This window comes from Oryctolagus cuniculus, chromosome 2 (genome assembly GCF_051225735.1).
Source record: "Oryctolagus cuniculus isolate XC-2025 breed Fujian yellow rabbit chromosome 2, ASM5122573v1, whole genome shotgun sequence".
Lineage (NCBI taxonomy): Eukaryota > Metazoa > Chordata > Mammalia > Lagomorpha > Leporidae > Oryctolagus > Oryctolagus cuniculus.
The window spans coordinates 154,085,585-154,108,825 of record NC_142868.1 but is presented as its reverse complement, the minus strand read 5'-3'; the positions used below and the strand labels follow the sequence as shown (position 1 = coordinate 154,108,825).

The 23,241-nt window shown below is 40.0% G+C and overlaps 2 protein-coding genes across 13 annotated transcripts in view; one reads left to right on the top strand and one right to left on the bottom strand.

The window, feature by feature from the left end:
* ASB3 (ankyrin repeat and SOCS box containing 3) overlaps positions 1-23,241 on the bottom strand; it is a 192,647-nt gene that overhangs the window by 98,870 nt on the left and 70,536 nt on the right. For 2 of the 10 annotated variants that reach the window (XR_016228216.1, XM_051828973.3), the window contains exon 1: positions 2,838-3,091. The exons of 1 other annotated variant lie outside the window; for it this stretch is intronic. The gene's annotated coding sequence lies outside the window, so the exon portion shown is untranslated. 10 annotated transcript variants of the gene reach the window in all.
* The window catches only part of ERLEC1 (endoplasmic reticulum lectin 1), a 39,006-nt gene continuing 18,948 nt past the window's right edge, over positions 3,184-23,241 (top strand). For 2 of the 3 annotated variants that reach the window (XM_089327657.1, XM_002709867.6), the window contains exons 1-8: positions 3,184-3,516; positions 11,031-11,135; positions 12,776-12,856; positions 13,399-13,476; positions 13,870-13,933; positions 16,308-16,342; positions 18,281-18,504; positions 18,597-18,726. In XM_089327657.1, the coding sequence (XP_089183783.1) occupies positions 3,355-3,516; positions 11,031-11,135; positions 12,776-12,856; positions 13,399-13,476; positions 13,870-13,933; positions 16,308-16,342; positions 18,281-18,504; positions 18,597-18,726 (879 nt within the window). In that variant the 5' untranslated portion in view covers positions 3,184-3,354. Of the gene's footprint in view, positions 3,517-3,748; positions 3,943-11,030; positions 11,136-12,775; positions 12,857-13,398; positions 13,477-13,869; positions 13,934-16,307; positions 16,343-18,280; positions 18,505-18,596; positions 18,727-23,241 lie in introns of all 3 variants that reach the window. The other variant, XM_070069123.2, reaches the window with a different exon arrangement.

The window sequence follows — 23,241 nt, the reverse complement described above, 5'->3', positions numbered from 1 at the left end:
GGCCAGCATTATCTTGATATGAAAACCAGTTAAGGACACAACACAACAAAAAAAGAAAACTACAGGTCAATATTCTCAATGAACAAAAATATAGGCATCCTCAACAAAATACCACCAAATTGATCCAACAACATTATGAAAAGATCACAATGATCAAATGGGATTCATCCCAGAGATGCAAGGATGATGCAACATACACAGAAATCAGTGTGATATATCACATCAACAGAATGAAAGACAAAAACCGTATGATCATCCCAATAGACACAAGAAAGGTACTCTATAAAAGTCAACATCCCTACATGATAAAAACTTTGAAAAAAATATGTAGAGAAGAAACAAACCTCAACATAACAAAAGCCATATATAACAAGAGAAAGCTAACAACATACTGAATGTGAAAAAGTTGAAGGCTTTTAGGGCTGGTGGTGTAGCACAATGGGTTAAGTAGTTCCCAGGGACATCATCACCCTATATGGGAATGCCAATTGGAGTCCTGGCTGTTCTGCTTCCAATCCAGCTCCCTGCTACTATGCCTGGGAAAGCTGTGGAAAACATCCAAGTACTTGGGCCCCTGCCACCATTATGGGAGAGTCGGATGGAGTTCTATGCTCCTGGCTTCAGCATGGCCTAACCCTGGCCATTACAGCCATTTGGGAAGTGAACCAGCAGATCGAAAATCTGTCTTTCCTTCTCTCTGTCACTCTGCCTTTCTAATAAATACAATAAATCTTTAAAAAAAAAAAAAGCAGAACACTTTATGCCTAAGATCTTGATCAAGAAGAGGATGCCACCTTTTATTTAACATAGTACTGGAAGGACTATGGCAAGAGAAAGAAAGAAAGGGTATCTAAATTGGATAGGAATAAGTCAACACTGTTCACTGTTTGCAGATGATATGATCTAATAATATACAGAAAATCCTAAACATTCCACCAACAAATTGTTAAAACTAATAAATCCAGCAAAGTTGCAAAATACAAAGTCAATATACAAAAATCAATAGCGTTGAGGCCAGTATTGTGGCGTAGCAGGTTAAGACTCCAACTGTGTACAAGTCCTGCCTGCTCTGCTTCTGATCCAGCTCCCTGCTAATGCACCTGGGAAAAGAGCAGAAGATGTCCCAAGTACTTGTGCCCCTATAACCCATGTAGGAGAGCAAGATGGAGTTCCTGGGTCCTGGCTTTAGTCTGGCCCATGCCTAGCAGTCATTTGGGGAATGAACCAGCAGATGAAGTTTACCCACCCCCTTCAGCCTCTTTCTGTCTCTCCCTATTTCTCTGTCACTCTGCCTTTCAAATAAATAAATAAATCTTTAAAAAAAAAAAAGTGGGTGATAGAGCACACATTTCAGGTAAAATGTTAATAACTGAGGAATCTGGGAATTTTTTGTGCAATTCTCACAATTTTTATGTAAGTTTGAAATTATTTCAAAATATAAAGTAAAATAAAAACATTTGAATCTAATCAGTCCACATTCTGTTTCTTTATCTGTCTTCCCTCTTCCAGTAAATTGCACCACTAGCTACTCAGGAAAACAACCTAGCCATCATCACTGACACATTCTTGTCCAATTGTAGCACATCCAATCTACCAGCAAATTCACTATGCTATACCTACAAAACATGTTCCAAATCATGTCATTCCTCTGCATCGCCACTGCTACCATCCTAAATGGTCTCCTAGGGTCTCCCTGGGTCTTGACCCTGTTTTAGATTTCTAGGGCTACTATAACAAATTACCACAAATTGGGTAGCATAAAGCAACAGAAATGGAATATTTACAGGTCTGGAAATTAAGTCTGAAATCAGCAAGGCCATTCTCTCTCTCCCCCCTCTCTCTCCCTTTCTCACTCTCTGTGTGTTCTAGGGCCTCTTTCTAGCTTGTGGTGGTTGCCAGCAATCCTCAGTGTTCTATGGCTGGTAGAGGAATCATTCCAATCTCTTCTTCTTTCCTTACTTGGCATTCTCCTTCTGACAGTATCTGTGTCCGAATTTCCCTCTTCTTATAAAGACCCTAGACACTGGATTAGAGCCCTCATATTCTGAACAACACTACCTCATCTAACTTGAATTACTTTTGCGAAAACGCTATTTCAAATACGTTCACACTACCAGGTGCTAGGGGTTAGCACGTCAACGTTATCTTTTTGGGGAACGCAATTTACAGCACACACACACCCCCAATAACCAATTTCTCACAGAGCAGTCATAATGATCTTCACAAATATACATCGGCTCACGTCACCCTCCTGCCTGCAAGGCTGCGTCCGGCTGGCCTCTTACTGTCCCTCAAACTTCATCTCCTACCACTGTCCTCCCTCACTCCAGCCGCCGCTGGCCTTCTTTGTGTCCCTCTAACACCCGCCCAGCCTTGCCTCAGGACCTCTGCCTGGCAGTGTTTGTGTCATTCAAGTCACAGGCTCTGACTCCACATAAGGAACCCATCAGCTTCCTGGACCGAACAACGGAGCCGTTTCCCGTTGATCAGCTCAGGGATGGAGGGGCCCCACGCCGGGTTGCGCGGTCCAAGTCGCCCGCCTGACCAGGTCTCCGTCCAGGCCAACCTTGCAGCACCCCCAGTGAGGCATGCAGGGAGTCCCTCAGCCCGGGTTGGCCCTAGCTCGCGTCTGCAGAGGTTGAACACACCCTCGGGTTAGTCGGAGCTGCTAAGTATCCAGATGCCCACAGCGCACCCAGAAGAGGCGGACAGAAGCTTCGGGCGGGAAAGATGAAGTACGGAAACGAGAAGAAATGGGAAGAGAAAAAGCAGCGAGGGCAGCTCAGTCAAGAACACCGCCCCTAGTCACTCCTCACCGATACCTCCAACAATCTCACCTAAAGGACCACTCGCACCCTCGCGGCGCTCACAGCCCTGCAGGCCAGGACGCCGCCCACCCCTGGCAGAGCGGCGCGGGGCGGCGGGAGGGAGCGCTTGCCGCCTCCGGGACTCACCGGCTCGCTGGGCCGCCACTTCTCAGGGGGAAAGCCTGCTCCAAGGCCGGGTCTCCGGGCGTTCTGGCCCAAAAGGCCACCGCATTCGATTCCCCCACGAAAAACCTACGGTTGTCGGAAACGAGAGAGGCGCGGGCGGCGTCCCGGCTTCCGTAGGGGGACGGCTCCGCGGCCCCGGATGTTGATTTTCCGCCTGCCCCGGAAACGCTGGCGGGAGGTCCGAGGGGGCGGAGGCGGTGTTGGCCGGTTCTCCGGAAGGAGACGTGGCGGCGGTTGGGCCCCGGGCTCCCTGGGTGCTTTGTAGTCCCGCCGCCTCCTCCTCCTCCTCCACCTCCTCCTCCTCCTCTTCTCTTAGGGCAGAGGAGGCTGTGGCGGCGGCTGGAGAAAGCGGCGGCGGAGGATGGAGGAAGGAGGCGGCGGCGCGCGGAGTCTGGTTCCCGGCGGGCCGGTGTTACTGGTCCTCTGCGGCCTCCTGGAGGCGTCCGGCGGCGGCCGAGCGCTCCCCCCGCTCAGCGATGATATCCCTTTCCGAGTCAACTGGCCCGGCACCGAGTTCTCTCTGGTCAGTGCCTCCGCGAACCCCGCAGCCATCTCTCTTGGTGGCACTAAGGTTTCAGCCCTAGCCCGAGGTTTTTCTTTGCTTTGTCCCTGCCCAGAACCTCTCTGCAAGCGCTTGCCTCCCCCAAGCCAAAGCTGCTTTTGCGCTGCGTTTGTTCGTTCATTGGTAGATTTCTTGGGCACGCTATGTGGATGTTAGGGATAATACGATCACCTGCCCGGTCCTGTCGCACTAGACCTTGCTCCCGACACTCCCACCCCGTGGATGAAGCCGCCGCAGAGCCCTGCCAGGCGCCCTTAATTTATCTAGCCCTTGGAGAACGCTGTAGCACTGCCTCCACCAGAAGCCTTCCTTGAAGCGTTACACACTACCCTGCCCACACAGTCGCGCTGCGGATGCGCCTTCCTCCTCTCTTACGTTCGCACACAGGTATTATACACACACGCACAGCCCCTGAGGAACCTTTCCCCTTAAAAGTTGTTCCTAAGAGGGCTGTTTGGCCTCTGAGATCTTAACCCAGTACCCGGAGTGTCCTTTACAGTTTTGATGTACGACTCTTAGTCCCAGAACGTGAGATTGTAGGCATTTTCCTACAGTGAATAACCTATATTTTGTTTTTGGGGGGCGTATACCGCCGCAGAGTCTGCCTGTCCTCCTTTAGCTACTGAAAATGTGCTTTACTAGAAACCGTAATTTGTTTCTTTTCAAACTGGAGTTTCCGGAAGAAACAAAAGCCTTTCGAAAAAAAAAATTTTTTTATTCCAGTTACGTACAGTCATTCCAGTTAGGAGATTATTTTATTATATTGTTCTGTGAGTGTTTCATTGAGACATTCTTAAGTGTTAGGTGATGTAAAAAGATTTACCAAGTTAACAGATGTTACCATGACCACTAGCTTTCTATTCGCAAATGTTAATTTTTGGCTTGTATTGTGTTTCACACCTGGTTTGGTTCTCCACTGCTCTCTTCTCCCATTCTGGCTGTTCAGTGGTTTGCTAGTTTATTTAGGTAAATATTTGGGAAGTCAGGTTTCTGCTTGTATCAGTGCCACGAAATGCTGATAAACAGTGGTACAATACCTATATAAAATTTTGTTAGAGATCAGATAAACATAAACTGGTTTGAGGTGAGAATATTTTAGTTCAACCTCAGTAGTCTCCAAAGAGCACACTTGGAATGAACTTGGTAAATGTTGAGATAATTTGGTCATTAAATTTTTTTACCCTTGAACCTGTGTTTTCTTTTTTAATTAAAGAAAACTTGCTGATTCGCAGCATTGAAAACTTACTAGACTATAAGTGGATGACTAAAAGTAGCCTTTTTAGAAGTTAATACCAAGTCATAGTAAAGTTTTTTTTTGCCACCAGTGCTTGCTGACTGAAAAGAAGTAATGGAAAAAGATTCCAGTCTTAATATATGTTACATTAACCTTTCACTTACCCATTTTGCAATTTTGTTTCTCATTACTTTTCTTTGGCATTTCAACTTAATCTAGGTACATTTTAAAATTTGCAGAGAAATTTTTGATTTAATTAATTTTGAGAAAAATCTAGAGACATTTTCTATGAATTGGCAAAAAAAAAAAAAAAGAAGGTCTGTAGTCAGCATGCAAAACTAACCATAAGAATCATTGTCAATGGTCTTTTGATTTTTATTTAAATACTTCTATAGTTATATCTTCCTTCTGGGTTTCAATTGAAACTACTGCCCTTCTCGCCTGTCATTGCCTTTTTTTTTTTAATGGTCCAGTTGTTTGGACTTTTGTTTATAGCTGCTGTATGAACTAGTAGGACAAGGCCTTTTGTCTCTCCCATCTGAAATTGGAAGATAATGAATTAAAAGATCCGAAATTTTTTTAAGAGTTAAATTTCTGCTTTAAATCATCTTCTCATTCAAATATATCAAAAGAATACATAATCTTTTACAGTCTTGCTTTCAAATTTATTTAAGTATTAAGTGCCAAAAATATTTTAGTCTGTAACTAATTAATAATTAACGATATTCTTTGTTTACTGCTTTTTAAAAATCACTGTTTTGTTTTAGGCTATATATTTTTTTCCTGAAGTATCCTCTCTGTGTCCTTGAAGTATTCAGTTATTTATTGCTTCACAGAATTCATAGATTTGACCAAACTGAACCACAAAACAAATTTAATTTTCTGCTCACTTCTATTGCTACCAGAGAATATTCATACTGAAAAACTTTTCCCAAGCAGTACGTTTGGGAAGCATGTTGATTACTTCATTGTTTACAGTATATCATATACTTGTACCTTGGCAAGTTGTGCCACTGCAGGTATTTTTTTTAAGGATTTATTTTATTTATTTGAAAGGCAGAGAAAAGGGAAGAAAACAGAGAAAAGAAACCTTCCATCTGCTGGTTCACTTCCCAAATGGCCATAATAGGCCATACCAAAGCCAAGAGCCAGGAGCTTCTTCTGAGTCTCTCACAAACGTTAAGGGCCCAAAGACTTGGGTCATCCTCCAGTGCTTTCCCCAGGTGCATTAGCAAGGAGCTAGATAGGAAGTGGAGCCACCAAGACTCGAACCAGCACCCATATGGGATGCCAGCATCACTGGTGGTGGCTTGACCGACTATGCCACAGCACCAGTCCTGCCAATGAATTGTGTTTTACAGCCTCTCTCGAGATAGTTTTACCTCTCATCTTCTAACAGTCTTTATTCCTCTAGAGTCATGTCAAGCATTAGGAATTTCACTCATGCCAAGAAAATTCTTAAATTCCTTAACATTAAAGTACCCTAACTCTCAGAGTAGATGTTTATCCTAGGCATTACAGTATCTGCATCTCACATGGGAGTACCTGGATTTCATTTCTAGCTTCAGCTTCCTGCCAGTGCAGACCCTGGGAAGCAGTGGGATAGTTCAAGTAATTGGATTTCTAACACCAACATAGAAGATCTGGACTATATGCTTGGGTTCAGCCCTGGCTCAGCCACAGTCATAAAGGGCATTTAGTGAGTGAACCAAAATAGGAGAGCTCTTTAACTTGCTGTTTCTCTCGCCTCTCAGATAATCTCTTAAAATTAAAAAAAAAAAAAACTAATCAATTAGCTTTTATATTAAATTTTTACTTTAGGGGTTGGCATTTGACAGTAAAGATGCTGGTAAGTACACCCACATCTCAGCTCGGAGTTCCCAGGTTCTAGTATTGGCTCTAGCACCTGATTCTAGCTTCCTGCTAATGTACTTTCCAAGAGGCAACAGCTGATGACTTGTGTACTTGGGTCCCTGCCATCCAAGTAGGAAACCAGGATTTAGTTCCCAGCTGTGCCTCAGCTTTCACTGGTATTTGGGGAATGAACCAACAGTTGGCAGCATTCCCTTTGGTTGTCCATCTGTCTCACTCTCTGAGTCTCTTCCTCTTAATTTTAAAAAAGGATAATTTGACTTTATATAAAATCACTAATAGATATTATCTCACAATGAAAACATTTTAGTTATTTGGAACAATTTGCTGTCTGTAATTCTGTATATTCAGAATGTATTATGTTTCATTTTATTAAAAAAAACCTGTTAGTCAAAATAAGGAAGAAGCATTTTAGATCAAAAAAATTTTATTTTATTTTTAAAAGAGATTTATTTATTTATTTATTTTGAAAATGTTACAGAGAAAGAGAAATAGAAAGAGATCTTCCATCCATTCATTTACGCCCCAGATGGCTGCAGTGGCCTCCATTGGGCCAGGCTCAAGCCAGGAGCGAGGAGCTTCTTCCTGGTCTCCCGAATGGTTGGCAGGGGCCCAAATACTTGGGTCATATTCCGCTGCTTTTCCCAGACCATTAGCAGGGAGTGGGATCAGAAGTGAAACAGCTGAGACACAAACGAGTGCCTATGTGGGATGCCAGCATCGCAGGTAGCAGCATTACCCCCTATGCCACAATGCCAGTCCCAAAATATTTTAACTTTAAAAGTCACAAAAGATTAGTTTTACCCAGTGATTAAATTTGGGCTAATACCTTGTGATCCCAGTAAGTGACTCAAAATTTAAGCTTAATTTTCACATATAATTAGTATTCTATTTTATTGAAGAAAGTCCTTTTTTTTTTTTTTAATTTGACAGGTAAAATTATAGACAGACAGAAAGGTCTTCCTTCTGTTGGTTCACTCCCCAAATGGCTGCTACAGCCAGCACTACACCAACCTGAAGCCAGGAGCCAGGTGCTTCTTCCTGGTCTCCCATGTGGGTGCAGGAGCCCAAGCACCTGCGCCATCCTCCACTGTCCTCCCAGGCCACAGCAGAGAGCTGGACTGGAAGAGGAGCAACTGGGACTAGAACCTGGCACCCATATGGGATACCAGCGCCGCAGGCAGAGGATTAACCAAGTGAGCCACGGTGCCGGCCCCAGAAAGTCCTCTCTCAACTAATCAAAGACAAATTTTGGCATCAAGCATTATCTCTGATGCAGAGATTTGTCTTCCATTCTTTGCTGTGATTCCAAACAAACATTTTTTTCCATTGTTAGCATTGTGGTGAACGTTGTAGTAACTAAGTCCATAATGTTGTAGAACTCTGAACATCAAGTACTTCATAAATACACATCAATAGATTGAAATCATTTGCTACTATCTTGCCTTCATTACAGTATAGGAATGATTTGACAAGGCTTCAGGCCATACATTGCTAAGTGAGTGTGGGTCAATGCTTTACACAGTTCTGACATATATATTCTTAGTATGTCCACAAAACATAAGGCTTTATAAATGTTACATTTTACAGGAAATTCTTGGCATAACTGAATACATGTTTCTATGAATACCTTTATTTTAAATTTGACTTAACAACTATTACTTTCAAATCTCCTTGAATCTCTCAGCATTTAACACCGGTCTTAAATGAAAATTCCTGGTCATTATCCAGACATCTACAGTGTACTCTAAAAAAGAAATTAAAAGGTCATTCAAATATGGTAAACCAGTTAGGAACACACATAATACGGGGCCAATCTGCTTGGATTCCCTGGGCCTTAGTGTCCTTTTCTGTAGAAATCAGCATGATGTTTGTTTTGAGGATTAATGAGTTAACAGATGTAAAGTACCTAAAACAGGACAGTTGTCCCCCTGTATTTGCAGGTTCTGTGTCCAAAGATTGAACACAGAAGTATTCCAGGGAGGTGGGAGTATTTTTATCTATGGTGAACATGTAAACTTTTCTTATCACTGTTCCCTAAGCAATAGGGTAACAGGTATTTACATAGTCTTTACATTGTATTAAGAATTATAATTACACTCTAGAGAATATTTAAAGCATATGGAATGATGTACATAAATTATATGCAAATAGTATATCATTTTATATAAAGGGCTTGAGCATCTTGGATGAGGGGTGCTGTGAAGCCAATTCCACAGACACTGAAGGTAAACTGGCTTGGCTGTCGTGGAGCTAATACGGCTGTTATTTTCTGCCTTATTTTATAAAATATTGCCCTAATTTGCATTTGTGTTTAGGATTACATTAGTACCAAGTAGTACTGATTTTATTATAGTTCAAGATTTGTTACTGTTAAAATGAGAACAGAAAGAGGTACTCAGTAAGTAATTCTTTCCTTGTCAGGAATAGCCAGTAGTACATGGTTTCACAGTACTGTAAGGAGAGAGAGGTGAAAAATGAATGAAATTATCATAGAATACGTATCATAAAACATGAAAATCTCTTAGTAAATAGCATCACATTTGCTATCCAAAAGCAGAAATTTCTTAGGTAAAATAATATTTATATTAATTGAAGGGTTCATTGGATTTAAATTGTTTCACATGAACCAATGTGAATTTGGTTTCAAAGCATAGAAAGCTTTAAGTAGAGTTTTGTTGCTACACACCAGAAACCCACAAACTACAGCTATTGTGCTGGTCTGCCACATATTCTTAAGAAGTTTTATTGGACTACAGCCACGCTTGTTTGTTTACATGTTGTCTATGCACTTTGATGCTAGAGTAGCAGACTTGTAACAGAAACCATGTGGCCCACAAAGCCTAAAATGTTTACAATATTTATTATCTGGCCCTTTACAATAAAGTTTTGCTAGGGTGGGCATTTAGCCTAGAAGTTAAGATGGCTCATCGCATATTGGAATACCTGCATTCAATACAATGCTCCAGCTGTTGACTCCAGCTTCCTGCTAATGCAGACCCTGGGAGGCAGCACTGATGGCTCTGGTAATTGGATTCCTGACATCTACCCCAGAGACCTGAATTAAGTTCCTGCCTCCTAGCTTCAGATTTACCTAGTCATGGTTGTTGCAGGCATTATAGCAGTGAACCAGCAGAAAAGAGGTTTCTGGCTCTGGCTCTCTGCCTTTCAAATGAATAAATAAAGTGCTGTAAATTAGCCCATATAGATGGGAATTACTATTAGAAGTAATAAGTAGGAGTAGGTATTGTGGCACAGTGGGTTAGACTGCTATTTGGAATGTCTGTATCCCATCTTTGAGTGCCAGTTTGAATTCCAGCTATTCTTCCAACCCGGCTTCCTACTAATACACCTGGGAAGGCAGCAGATGATGAACCAAGTACTTGTGTCCCTGTCACCCACATGGAAGATCCAGATAGAGCTCTAGGCTCCTTGCCCAGCCCTGAATATTGCAGCCATTTAGGGAGTGAGCCAACAGATGGAAGGTCTCTCTTCCTCTCTCTCTCACTCTGCTTTTCAAATAAATCTTATAAAAAATAAAAACAAAGAAGTAATAAGTATCCCATGATAGTTTAGGAACATTCATTGCCTCTTAATTGGTATGTTAACTTTATCCTATTGCATTACTACTGTTTTTCTTATACTACATATTTTATTTTTTCTATTGTAACACAAGGCTAAAGTTTGTCTTCATTTTGTCATTAAAAAATAAATTGAAGAGAGGATTTTAAGTGGGCTGGAGTTGTGGTACAGTGAGCTAAGAGCCTGCAGTTGCCAGTATCCTGTATCAGAGTACCTGATCTGATCAAGTCCTGGCTGCTCTGTTTCCAATCCAGCTCCCCACTGTTGCACCTGGGAAGGCAGAAGATGGTGGCCCAAGTGCTTGGTCACTTGCCACCCATGTCAGAGACCATGATGCAGTTGTTGGCTCCTGGCTTCTATCTGGACCAGCTCCAGCTGTTGTGGCCATTTGGGAAATGAACCAACAGATGGAAGATATCTCTCTGTCCATGTCTCTATTTCTGTCTCTTCCTTTCAGATAAAAAAGAGAGGATTTTGAGGATTTATTATGAATAGAAGAGAGGATTTAAAAGAATGATAGTTCAAGATGAAGGATATGCCGTTACCCTGATGTGATCAGTACATAGCGTATACATGAATCAAAACATCACACTGTACCCTAAAATATGTATAATTATTACCAGCCAAAAAGTATTTAATAAAGAATAAAAATGTATAGACTATTTTTCCACCTTTTGGAAAAACATTTTTAAAATCTTCTGTTGAAATGATATTTTGAAGAATTTTTGTTTCAATCTGATAACAGTTTAACTGGAGAAAGTAATATATATTCTTGTTGTTTTTCTAGCCCACAACTGGAGTTTTGTATAAAGAAGATAATTATGTCATCATGACAACTACACATAAAGAAAAATACAAATGTATACTTCCCCTTGTGACAAGTGGAGATGAGGTAAGTTTTTAGAAATATGATGATGATTCCTTTCACCTAACATTATAACCACATACTTGAAAACAAAATTGAATAATAGGTTTCTCAGTAACCTAGATTTAGCATAAAAATAATAAATCACTTTTATTCTTGAATTCTTTGCAAAATTAGCATCCAGTTATTAATTTTAAGGCAGAGGGAGAAAGAGAAAGATTTTCTACCCACTGGTTCACTTTCAAAATGCCCACAATAGCCAGGGCTAGGCCAGGGTAAAGCCAGGAGTTTGGAACACCATCCAGCAGGAACCTAGATACTGGTGCTATTATCTCCTGCCTTCCCCAGATGCATTAGAAGAGGCTGGATTGGAATCAGAGTAGCCAGAACTCGAACTGGCACTCCAGTGTAGAATGGTAGCATATGCAGTGCTGTAACCCACTGCACCTCAAGGCTGGCCCCTCAATTAATATTATGAATGAAAATCAAAGTCCATGTTTGTTTTTCTCATATAGATATAAGGGCTTTAAAACAAATACAATTTTTAATATATGATATTTTTATAAAGAATTTATTCTAATTTATTGGAAAGGCAAAGAGAAAGAGATCTTCCATCAGCTGTGTCCCTCCCCAAATGCCTGTCAACTCTCAGGGCTGGAGAAGGCAAAAGCCAAAAGCGTGGAACTCACTCCAGGTCTCCCATGTGGTGGCAGGAACCCAACTACTTCAGCCATCAGTGTTGCATCCCAGGAAACTGAAACTCAAACCTAGGGACTCTGATATAGGATGTAGTATCTGAAGTGGCATTTTAACCACTAGACCAAATACCCACCCCCATAAAGAATTTCTTATGAATTATAATTGTGCTTTCTCAACCAACTTAGTTCGTGTCATTTTCTTTCTCCTAAAATGCCCAAACTGCCTTTTATCCATCCTTCAAGTCAGTGACTTCTTTCAAGATGAAACAGGAGGGGCAGCATGATAAAATGAAAAGGACACCAGCCAGGAGGAGGCTGAGGTATAGTCTATAGTTAGCAGTGGAACCTTAAACTAACTTGAAAGTCAGTTCCTCCACTCAAAAAATTTATTAAACCAATTATGTAATACTTTCATGATCTGTAAAATAGAAATATTAAAGTCAGTACCTCCTTAGGTTTTATTCAGATTGGAAATCTGTCTGAGACAGCTGTTTTCATTTTGTTTTAAACTTTGATGAGATAGAAGTACACAAACAAAACAACACATAATATGTAGTATTCAAGTCTGAAATTTATAAAATGCATAGAAAATTTATCTTAAAGTATCTTAAAACTTTCCAATCAATGTATTCTAAAAAATTCAGCTATTCTAACGTTTTCATAACTAGAAGTTCATTAGGTGAAAGCATTTAAAAATTCTGAAATAAATGTATAAGATTTGTTCAAAAAACTGTTACTTAAAATCTTTTTTAAAAGAAAGTAGAATAGACTATGGATGATTGCTCTGTGGCTCTGTATTTTATACTTCAATTCATTTGAAAAATGTGGCTTACCATAGCTTCTTTTTAAAAATTTTGACTTTCCTATTTTTCCAAGCATTTTGATTAGACCAATGTATTAATACTCAAACAGCAAAGTTGGATGAAATTCTAGAAAACTTGCAAGTATTAAACTCCAGTTCTTTCCTAGGAAGAAGAAAAGGATTACAAAGGTCCTAATCCACGAGAGCTTTTGGAACCACTATTTAAACAAAGCAGTTGTTCCTACAGAGTATGTATTTTATGTTCATTGATTAGCTAGAAAATAAATTCTAGTAGCCAATAGATCCTTGAAATTACTTCCATATTATTTCTTATTATGTTATATCAAGTTTTTAAGTTAGGTACAAATCTAGCTTATGGCTTCATAGTAGTTTGTTCATTTAGATTCCTGTATTGTATATGCAGCAGATAACCACTAATTCTAGTATCAAATCATATCACTATACCTGCTGTTTTAATTCAAAAGAACGTTTCCTAGCATAATAGAATTTTATATTAAAAAGCTAGTTGCTATTTTTAAGCTACATTAAAAATTATCACTAAACCAGGTTGTTAATACACACCTCAAAAATATTCTAGACCTATTTCCTGCACAAAATTATCAATAAGTAAAAATAATGAGTAGACTGCAGAAATTTCACATTTTTCTGAGGTATAATTGTGTCACTTAATGAAAATTTACCCTAAATATTAGGGAAAATCTACTCAACCACTTAAAATACCAAAAAGTAATTCAACTGAACTATATGTAAATACATCCATCTTTCTTAGATTGAGTCCTATTGGACTTACGAAGTATGTCATGGAAAACACATTCGGCAATACCATGAAGAGAAAGAAACTGGTCAGGTATGTTTTTCTTCAAAATATAAAGTAAGGAACTTTATAAAATAAGGAGTTTAATAATGCAATTAGTAATTTAAAAAATTATATTCTGTGTTGTTTAAGAGGTACCAAATTAGATAGGAGGAATAAATTCTAGAGTTCTATAGTATAATAGGGTAACTGTAGTTCACAAGAACCTAGAAGATGTTTTGTGAAGAATGAGAAGAGAGGAGTTTGAAGTCTCCAAATATAAAGAAATGATAAAGAGATGGGAATACCAATGACCCTGATTTGATCTATACACATGGTATACATGTATTGAAATATCTTGTTGTACCCCATAAATATGTACAATTATTACATGTTAAAAATGTACATATATCGGTAAAATGCTCACTTTTCTTTTTTTTTATACAGAAAATAAATATTCATGAGTACTACCTTGGGAATATGTTGGCTAAGAACCTTCTGTCAGAAAAAGGTTGGTCTCTGCACAGTGATTTGATGATAATGCTGGTATTTTCTCTAAAATAGATGTTCATATTGGACATTAAAAGATTTTCTTGGAGACTATGAATTTTAAAACACTGAAATGAATTTCTGAACTGTCCCTTTGTTGTAGCAGTTAAGAAAACCCTTTTTTTTCTTTCAAGATTTATTTATTTATTTGAAAGCCAGAGTTAGAAGAAAAGGCAGTTAGAAAGAAGAAAAGGCAGAGATCTTCCATCCACTGGTTCACTCCCCAGCTGGCCACAGTGGCTAGGGCTGGGCCAAGCCGAAGCCAAGAGCATCATCTGGGTCTCCCTTGTAGGTGTAGAGGCCCACACATGAGCCATCTTCTGCTGCTTTTCCGAGGCCATTAGCAAGGAGTTGGATCAGAAGTGGAGCAGCTGGGACTTGAACTGGCGCCCATATGGGATGCTGGCATTGCCGGTGGCAGCTTAACATCTACACCACAATGCCTGTGGCCAGCCCCAAGAAAACACTTTTGAAGTTTTTGTTTTCATTATTTTCTGCCATGACAAACATCATATTTTTTTCTGCTTACTATTAATGTTTTTAAAATCTGGTAGGATATACAAGTTAGTGTTATATATTTATATACATAGCATTCATATTTGGTTTAAACAAAGCTTTTATGTATAAAAACAGCTATATCCCTCAGATGATAAAATTTTTATTAATCGAATTGGCCAACTAATTTAAGATGAAAGTTCTAAGATAAAAACTTCAAGAATAAATGTTTAGCCTAGTGATTAAGACACTGGTTAAGACACCAGTGTCACACATTGGAGTACCTGGGTTCAGTTCCCACCTCCAGCTCCTGGCTTTAGCTTGCTGCTAATGCAGACCCTGGGAGGCAGTGCTAATGGCAGTGATTAGGTTCCTGTGGGAGACTTAAATTAAGTTCCCTGCTCCTGGCTCTGGCCCAGCCCATCCCCAGCTATTGCAGGCATCTGGCAAGTGTACCAGCAAATGAGAGTTTCTCTCTCTCTCTCTCTGCCTCTGAAATAAAGAAAGAAGAAAAAAAATTTAAAACTTCGGGGGTGGACATTGTAGCACAGCATATTGAGACACCTACATCCTATATCCAAGTGCCTAGTTCCAGTCCTGGCTAATAAGCTTCCAGTCAGCTTCTTGATAATGTGATTCTGGGAAGCAGCAGGTGAAGGCTCAGGTAGTTGAGTCCCTGCCACCCACATGTGAGACACAGAGTACCAGACTCCTGGCTTCAGCCTGGCCCGACTTTGGCTTTTGTGGGCATTTGGGGAGTGAACCAGCAGATGCAAGCTCATTCTCTCCCTCTCCCTCCCCCTCCCCTTCACCCTCCTCTCCGTGTGTCATTCTGCCTTTCAAATGAATATAAATAAACTTGTAAATTCAAAACAAAATGGTTGTGGCTAGTTTTCCTGCATGAAATAAAATATTTCTTAGGGGAAGATATAAAGATAAATGTATATAATATAATTTGATACATAATCATTTCAAGGTTACCAACTTTAAGGTAGTGAGATAAAAATGTATGTTTTGGCTCTCCTTTAGAACTTTGAGGGAGTTTTGGTGGGGTTTTTTTAAACCTTTATTTATTTGAAAGTCAGAATTACGTAGAGAGAGGAAGAGACAGGGAGAGAAACAGATCGTTCATCTGCTGATTCCCTCTCCAAGTGGCCGCAGTGGCTGGGACTGGGCCAGGCTGAAGCCAGGAGTCCGGAGCTTGTTCCGCGTCTCCCCACATGGTTGCAGGAGCACGAGTACTTGCAAGAGCTCAAGCACTTGGGCCATCTTCTGTTGCTTTCTCAGACACATTAGCAGGGAGCTTGATCAAAAGTGGAGTAGTTGGCCGGCGCCGCAGCTCACTAGGCTAATCCTCCGCCTTGCGGCGCCGGCACACCGGGTTCTAGTCCCGGTTGGGGCGCCGGATTCTGTCCCGGTTGCCCCTCTTCCAGGCCAGCTCTCTGCTGTGGCCCGGGAGTGCAGTGGAGGATGGCCCAAGTGCTTGGGCCCTACACCCCATGGGAGACCAGGAAAAGCACCTGGCTCCTGGCTCCTGCCATCGGATCAGCGCGGTGCGCCGGCCGCAGCGCGCTGGCCGCGGCGGCCATTGGAGGGTGAACCAACGGCAAAGGAAGACCTTTCTCTCTGTCTCTCTCTCACTGTCCACTCTGCCTGTAAAAAAAAAAAAGTGGAGTAGTTAGGTCTTGAACCTGTGCGCATAGGATGCTATCGCCCACTACACCACAACACTGGCCCCAAAACCTTAAAGGTTTAAATTTGGTTGACAACTTAGTCATTTGTATCTATGTCCTAACGGTAACCATTCTTTACAGTTACCTTTCTCTTATATTATTCCACAGAACGAGAAGCAGAGGAAAAGGAAAAGTCAAACGAGGCAAGTGCCAAATGTTGATTTTTCTTTTTAAACTCAAAATTTATTGTTAGTGAAGCATGAATCTACACAACTTAATTAACAGAATTTGCTTTCCATTCTTTATCAAATACCTCAAAGGATTGAGACAAAAATCACAATATAATTTTTCTGAAAAAAGTTAACACTGTGATTCTTTTATTTACTTTAAAAATGCTACCTAAGTAGATAAATATATTAATGATGTATCTGGGAAAGATTCTGTGATAGCATTGTATCACTTCTGTGCTTAGCAGTGATTTCTTCTGTTTAGTTTTGGAAACTATTCTAGTAGGAGCTTTTGTGTTTTTCTCTTATTTGGCCCCCATCTCCTATTAGTAAAACAGATGAAGTATATATGCAAATAACAAGGCATCAGACTAAAAGCATCTTGAAAAAAGATACTTTTATCTCTTCAACTCAGAGTGCAAAGCTGAGTGCCAGACTGTCAGTATTTCATACATGTTTATTGAATGAATGGATACATGGTAAATAAAAATAGTTTAAAAAGAATGATTCCTTAAGTTGCCTGATCTTAATTATTAAATACCATGTGGTTCAAGGAATACTTTGTGATTCCTAAGAATTTCCAACGTTTAAAAACAATATTGATAGAGAATATTTCATGATAAATTTCATTAGAAGTGAAATGAAATGGCAGAGACCTTGAAAATTAAAGGACACATAAAACTTAAAAGGGTGACTTTGGGAGGACTTGATCAGCTAAGCAGAGACACACATAGCATTGCTATTTTAAAAGATTTTAATTTTATAGACTACCTTTGAGATAAAATATTTATTTACTGTGACTATGGAGGATAGCAGGATGGAACACAATGTATGAAATGATAAAGGAAGAGAAAGAAAAGGGTAAGGGAAGAACACTAACATTTACTGAGCCCCAGTTTACAAGCCAGATACTGCAAGGCATGTAACAAAAGCCTATGTTTAATTCTCCCAATAACCTGTGAATATTTATTATTCTGCTATTATAAATGACAAAAACTTAAAAATTGATCATCATAAATCTGATTAAATCAAAGCTGATTTCAGATATGAGTGTAAAAATAAGTCTCAAATTATTTTTTCCTGGAAACATTTATTTATTGCCTGTCACTGAGAGGTACCAAAGTGGTGCAAGATGCAAACCCTGCCTCCAAAGAGTTTGCTTGAAGATATGATTATCAATATCTTTATAAAATACCTATATTACATTTGTCTTGTGCTTATATGGAGGAAAGTATGAGAGCTAATTCCTTAATAATCCTTGACATCTCAGATTATGTCCTTTATTCCTCCATCCTGTGATAGTTTTTTAATTTGTCTTTTGCTGGCCTAGAATAGATGTTCATATATAGGAGTTTATGTGCTGAAAAGTCTGTGGTGTTCCTTTTAATAACAGCAAAGAAAAAGCATATTGATAAACCAGTGGTATATTTAGATTCCTGTTTTAGGTAGAGCTATACAATATAGCCCTTCTTTTTTGACAAATCATCCTTGAGACTTATAGAATCAAGATGGTTATCAATTAAGAGTTCAGGGAAGAATGCTCTGAGCAGCCTGTTTAGTAAGTTTTATATTTTAGTCTGAGTGTCTTCCTTCAGAAATGTTAGAAAAAAATTCCTACTAATCATGATCCTATAACCATTTACAAAAATGTACATTTACTTAATATCTTAATTTTAGTATTAAGTCATTTTCTTTTGTATTAAGCTAGCTATGAAAATACATACTTATATTTGCTCAAACAAGAACTTAAGAATCAAAACAATACTAGAGGAAGAACTTAAAGAAAATACACAAATGTTACCTTTCCATTTATAAATAAAATGTAGTTTTCTCCCTTTCAGAATAATAAATGCTTCTCCCATCCTTATCCCCACCTCTCTAATGAAAAGTATGTCTTATACTCTTTTTTTTAAGATTCCCACTAAAAATATCGAAGGTCAGATGACACCCTACTATCCGGTGGGAATGGGAAATGGTACACCTTGTAGTTTGAAACAGAACCGGCCCAGATCAAGTACTGTGATGTACATATGTCATCCTGAATCTAAGCATGAAATTCTTTCGGTAGCTGAAGTTACAACTTGTGAATATGAAGTTGTCATTTTGACACCACTCTTGTGCAGTCATCCTAAATATAGGTAGGATGTGCATTTAATATTTTAAACATAAAATGCACACATGCCTTAAAGTGCTCTATGCTTAGCTTTAATGTTTTGTTCTTATGGAATAGGTTCAGAGCATCTCCTGTGAATGACATATTTTGCCAGTCACTGCCAGGATCGCCATTTAAGCCCCTCACTCTGAGACAGCTGGAGCAGCAGGAAGAAATACTAAGGGTGCCTTTCAGGAGAAGTAAAGAGGTATGAGGATTATTTGTTGATAATTTCTCAATGCTTCATTTTCCAAATTTCAGAACATGTGTCAGCATTTAAATATTCTTGTAATATATAGTATTAGCAGTTTATTTTTTGACTCAAAATTTTAAATGCCAATTCTGCTCATTGATTTTAATTCTTTTGTTAAGTACTTCTTAGAAATAATTTTGAGATTCTTAGATACTCAAAATTCTATAATATTTTAAAGTGTGACATTTTTTGTGTTATAGTCAGTTAAATTTTTAGATAGCTGATCCAGCTTAAGCCTCTTGAAAAAGTAGACTACAACCCCATCTCCACTGTAGTTATTCTTCTGCTCATTGCTGTCCTTCTAACCACTTCTCTATGCTGCTTCCCCCTTTTGATGTCTTCCCATTTATCTCCAATGGGACATCACCTTATACATTCTCAGTAATCTCACACTCATCGTTTTTCCTCATCCATTTTCTTATCCTCTCCAATGCCTTTAAAGCACTCTGCTGTTCCCAGTTGACAAAGTCAGAAATCTGACTCTTTTTTCTTCTCTTCATTTATATCTAAATCTAATCATTTTCTAAGAGCCATTAGTCTTCTAAATGCTTTTTTTTCCTTTAACTTTTATTCAATAAATACAAATTTCCAAAGTACAGCTTTTGGATTACATTGGCTTCCCCCCCGCCAATAATTTCCCTCCCACTTGCACCCCCCCCATCTCCCGCTCCCTCTCCCATTCCATTCACATCAAGATTCATTTTCAATTATCTTTATATACAGAAGATTGATTTAGTATATATTAAGTAAAGATTTCAACAATTTGCACCCACACAGAAACACAAAGTGTAAAGTACTATTTGATTACTAGTTATACTGTTGATTCACATAGTACAACACATTAAGGACAGAGATCCTACATGGGGAGTAAGTGCACAGGGACTCCTGTTGTTGACTTGACAATTTGACACTCTTGTTTATGGCATCAGTAATCACCCTAGGCTCTTGTCATGAGTTGCCAAGGCTATGGAAGTCTTTTGAGTTCGCCAACTCCGCTTTTATTTAGACAAGGCCATAGTCAGTGGAAGTTCTCTCCTCCCTTCAGAGAAAGGTACCTCCTTCTTTGATGGCCCATTCTTTGCACTGGATCTCACTCACAGAGATCTTTCATGTAGTTTTTTGTTTGTTTGGTTTTTTGCCACAGTGTCTTGACTTTCCATGCCTAAAATATTCTCATGGCCTTTTAGCCAGATCCGAATGCCTTAAGGGCTGATTCTGAGGCCAGAGTGCTGTTTAGGACATCTGCCATTCTATGAGTCTGCTGTGTATCCCGCTTCCCATGTTGGATCGTTCTCTCCTTTTTAATTCTATCAGTTAGTATTAGCAGACACTAGTCTTGTTTATGTGATCCCTTTGACTCTTAGACCTATCAGTATGATCAGTTATGAACTGAAACTGATCATTTGGACTAGTGAGATGGCATTGGTACATGCCACCTTGATGGGATTGAATTGGAATCCCCAGGCACGTTTCTAACTTTACCATTTGGGGCAAGTCCGATTGAGCATGTGCCAAACTGTATATCTCCTCCCTCATTTATATCTAAATCTAATCATTTTTTAAGAACCATTAGTCTTCTAAATGCTTTTTAAATCACTCCTAATTGTATTTCTAGACCTCATTATTTCCTAGTCCCAGAAACTGGTTTCTTCACAAATCCCCTTTCTAATCTTCCTTTGCAGCAGATAAAATGCTCTTTCTACACATTTGATTATTTATTTAATCCTATGATAGTTAACATTATCTATAACTCAAGATAAAATCTTCCTCATCTTCCATTATCCTCATAAAATCAACCTCATCTTCCATTATCATTCCTTGTCTTTATTTGAGTAACAGACAACAGAGCTCCCATCTACTGGTTTACTCTTCAGTGCCCACAATGGCCAAGGATCAGCAGGCTAAACTGAAGAATGAGGAACTCCACCCAGGTCTCCCCTGTGGGTAGCAGGGACTCAATTACTTGAGTCTTCATTAGCTGGAATCCAGTGGATCCAGGATTGGCATTGTGATACAGCAGGTTAGGCTGCCACTTGCATTGGCAGCATTCCTGTATTGGATTGCCAGTTTGAGATCCAGCCATTGCACTTCCAGTCCAGCTCCCTGCTAATGTATCTGAGAAATACTTGGTCCCTGCCACCCACGTGAGAGACCCAGACAAAGTTCTAGCCTCCTGACTCCGGTCTGATCCAGCCACATTTTTGTAGCCGTTTGGGGAGTGAACCAGCAGATGGAAGATCTCTCTTTCTCTTTTTCCCTCTCACTCTGTCACATCGCTTGTCACATAAACGAATCTTTAAAAAAAAAAAAAAATGTGGAGCCAGTACTCGAACACAGGCACTCCAATATTGGATGTGGGCATCCCATACCAGCATCTTAATATTAAGCCAAATACATCTTAATACTAAGCCAAATGCCTGTACCACACACAAGTACACCCCTTTTTTTAAAAGATAGCCTTATAGGCTTAATAGAATTCTTTAGGGTATTTTTGTTTTTGTTTGAGATAGATAGAGCAAGCTCCCATGTACTAGTTAACTCCCAAAATGCTTGGAACAGCTGGGACAGGACCACAGCCAAAATTAGGAGCCAGAAATACAATCCAGGTCCCCCATGTGGATGGCAAGAGTGTAATTACATTAGTCATCACCACTGCCTACTAGGGCCTGCATTAGCAGGAAGCTAGAATAGGTATCAAACACAGGCACTGTGATATAGGATGTGGGCATCCTAATCAGTATCTTAATTGCTAGGCTAAATGCCTGCCCCTACTATTCCCTTTATCCTAGCTATTTTGAACTACTTACAGTCTCCTGAATTACCATGTTCTTTCTGGCCTTTTTTCCTTTTTTTGTTACCTTTTCCCCTTTTCTTCCCTTGACTTAATAAACTTCAACCTGGCCTTGCAGATGTGATTCCAGTGTTACTGCCTTTGGAAATGAGCCAGAATACCCAATGAATTGTTCACCCTTAGTAGTCATGTATTTTATGTAGTCCTGTATTGTAGCACTTCAGTGGCTAAAACTGGTGGTTTTGCCAATGGTTCTTACATTAACTTGAGGGCAGAAGAAACTATGCTTCCTTTACCTCTGGGTTTTTTTTTGTTTGTTTGTTTGTTTAATTTTTTTTTTTTTTTTTTATCTTTGACAGGCAGAGTGGACAGTGAGAGAGAGAGACAGAGAGAAAGGTCTTCCTTTTGCTGTTGGTTCACCCTCCAATGGCCACCGCAGCCAGCGCGTTGCGGCCGGCGCATCACGCTGATCCAAAGCCAGGAGCCAGGTGCTTCTCCTGGTCTTCCATGCGGGTGCAGGGCCCAAGCATTTGGGCCATCCTCCACTGCACTCCCGGGCCACAGCAGAGAGCTGGCCTGGAAGAGGGGCAACCGGGACAGAATCCGGCACCCCGACCAGGACTAGAACCCAGTGTGCCAGCGCCACTAGGCGGAGGATTAGCCTATTGAGCTGCTGCTCCGGCCTACTTCTGGGTTTTAGCTCCTTGCATGATACCTGGCATGTGGAGGGTACTTATTGATGGTTTAGTTACTAATACTTAGCTGCAGGAGCTGTTTAACTTTCTCTTCAGTATTTTTTACTTAAGTATTGCTGGACTCATGGATGAACTATCACTTTGACAGTGACCTTAACATTAATTCCACAGTTTGGTTTGGAGTGTTGTATGTTTTAAAAGACTGGAGCTAGGTTCTCTTTTTGTCTTCTTTTTTTTTTTTTTTTTTTTTAATTTAATTTATTTGAAAGTCAGAGTTACACAAAGAGAGGAGAGGCAGAAAGAGAGAGTGAGAGAGAGATCTTCCATCCGCTGCTTCACTCCTCACTTGGCTGCAATGGCTGGAACTGTGTCAATCTGAAGCCAGGAGCCAGGAGCTTCTTTTCGGTCTCCCACATGGGTTCAGGGCCCAAGGACTTAGGCCATCTTCTACTGCTTTCTCAGGCATAGCAGAGAGCTGGATCGGAAGTGGAGCAACTGGGACTCGAACCAGTGCCCATATGGGATGCTGGTACTGCAGGCAGCGGCTTTACCCACGACACCACAGTGCTGGCCCTTGTCTTCTGTTTAATAGTGATCTAAATACTGACAGGTACTTAGCTCAATCAAAATGCTTCACAAATCCCAATTTTCATTGCTCTTCAAGGAAAAAGTGACAGTTTACTTTTCTTCTTTTCTCTTTTTAAGATTTATTTGTTTAAAAGACAGAGTTAGAGGTCTTCAGTCTGCTGGTTTATTCCCCAGATGGCCACAATGGCCAGGGCTGGACCAGACTGAAACCAGGAACCAGGTGCTTCTCCCAGATCTCCCAAATGGGTACAAGGGCCAAAGCACTTTTTTTTTTTAAGATTTTTTTTTTTTCATTATTATTTGAAAGGCAGAGTTACAGAGAGAGAAAGGAAGAGACAGAGTGAGAGCTTCCATCCGCTGGTTCACTCCCCAAATGGCTGCAACCGCCAGAGCTGG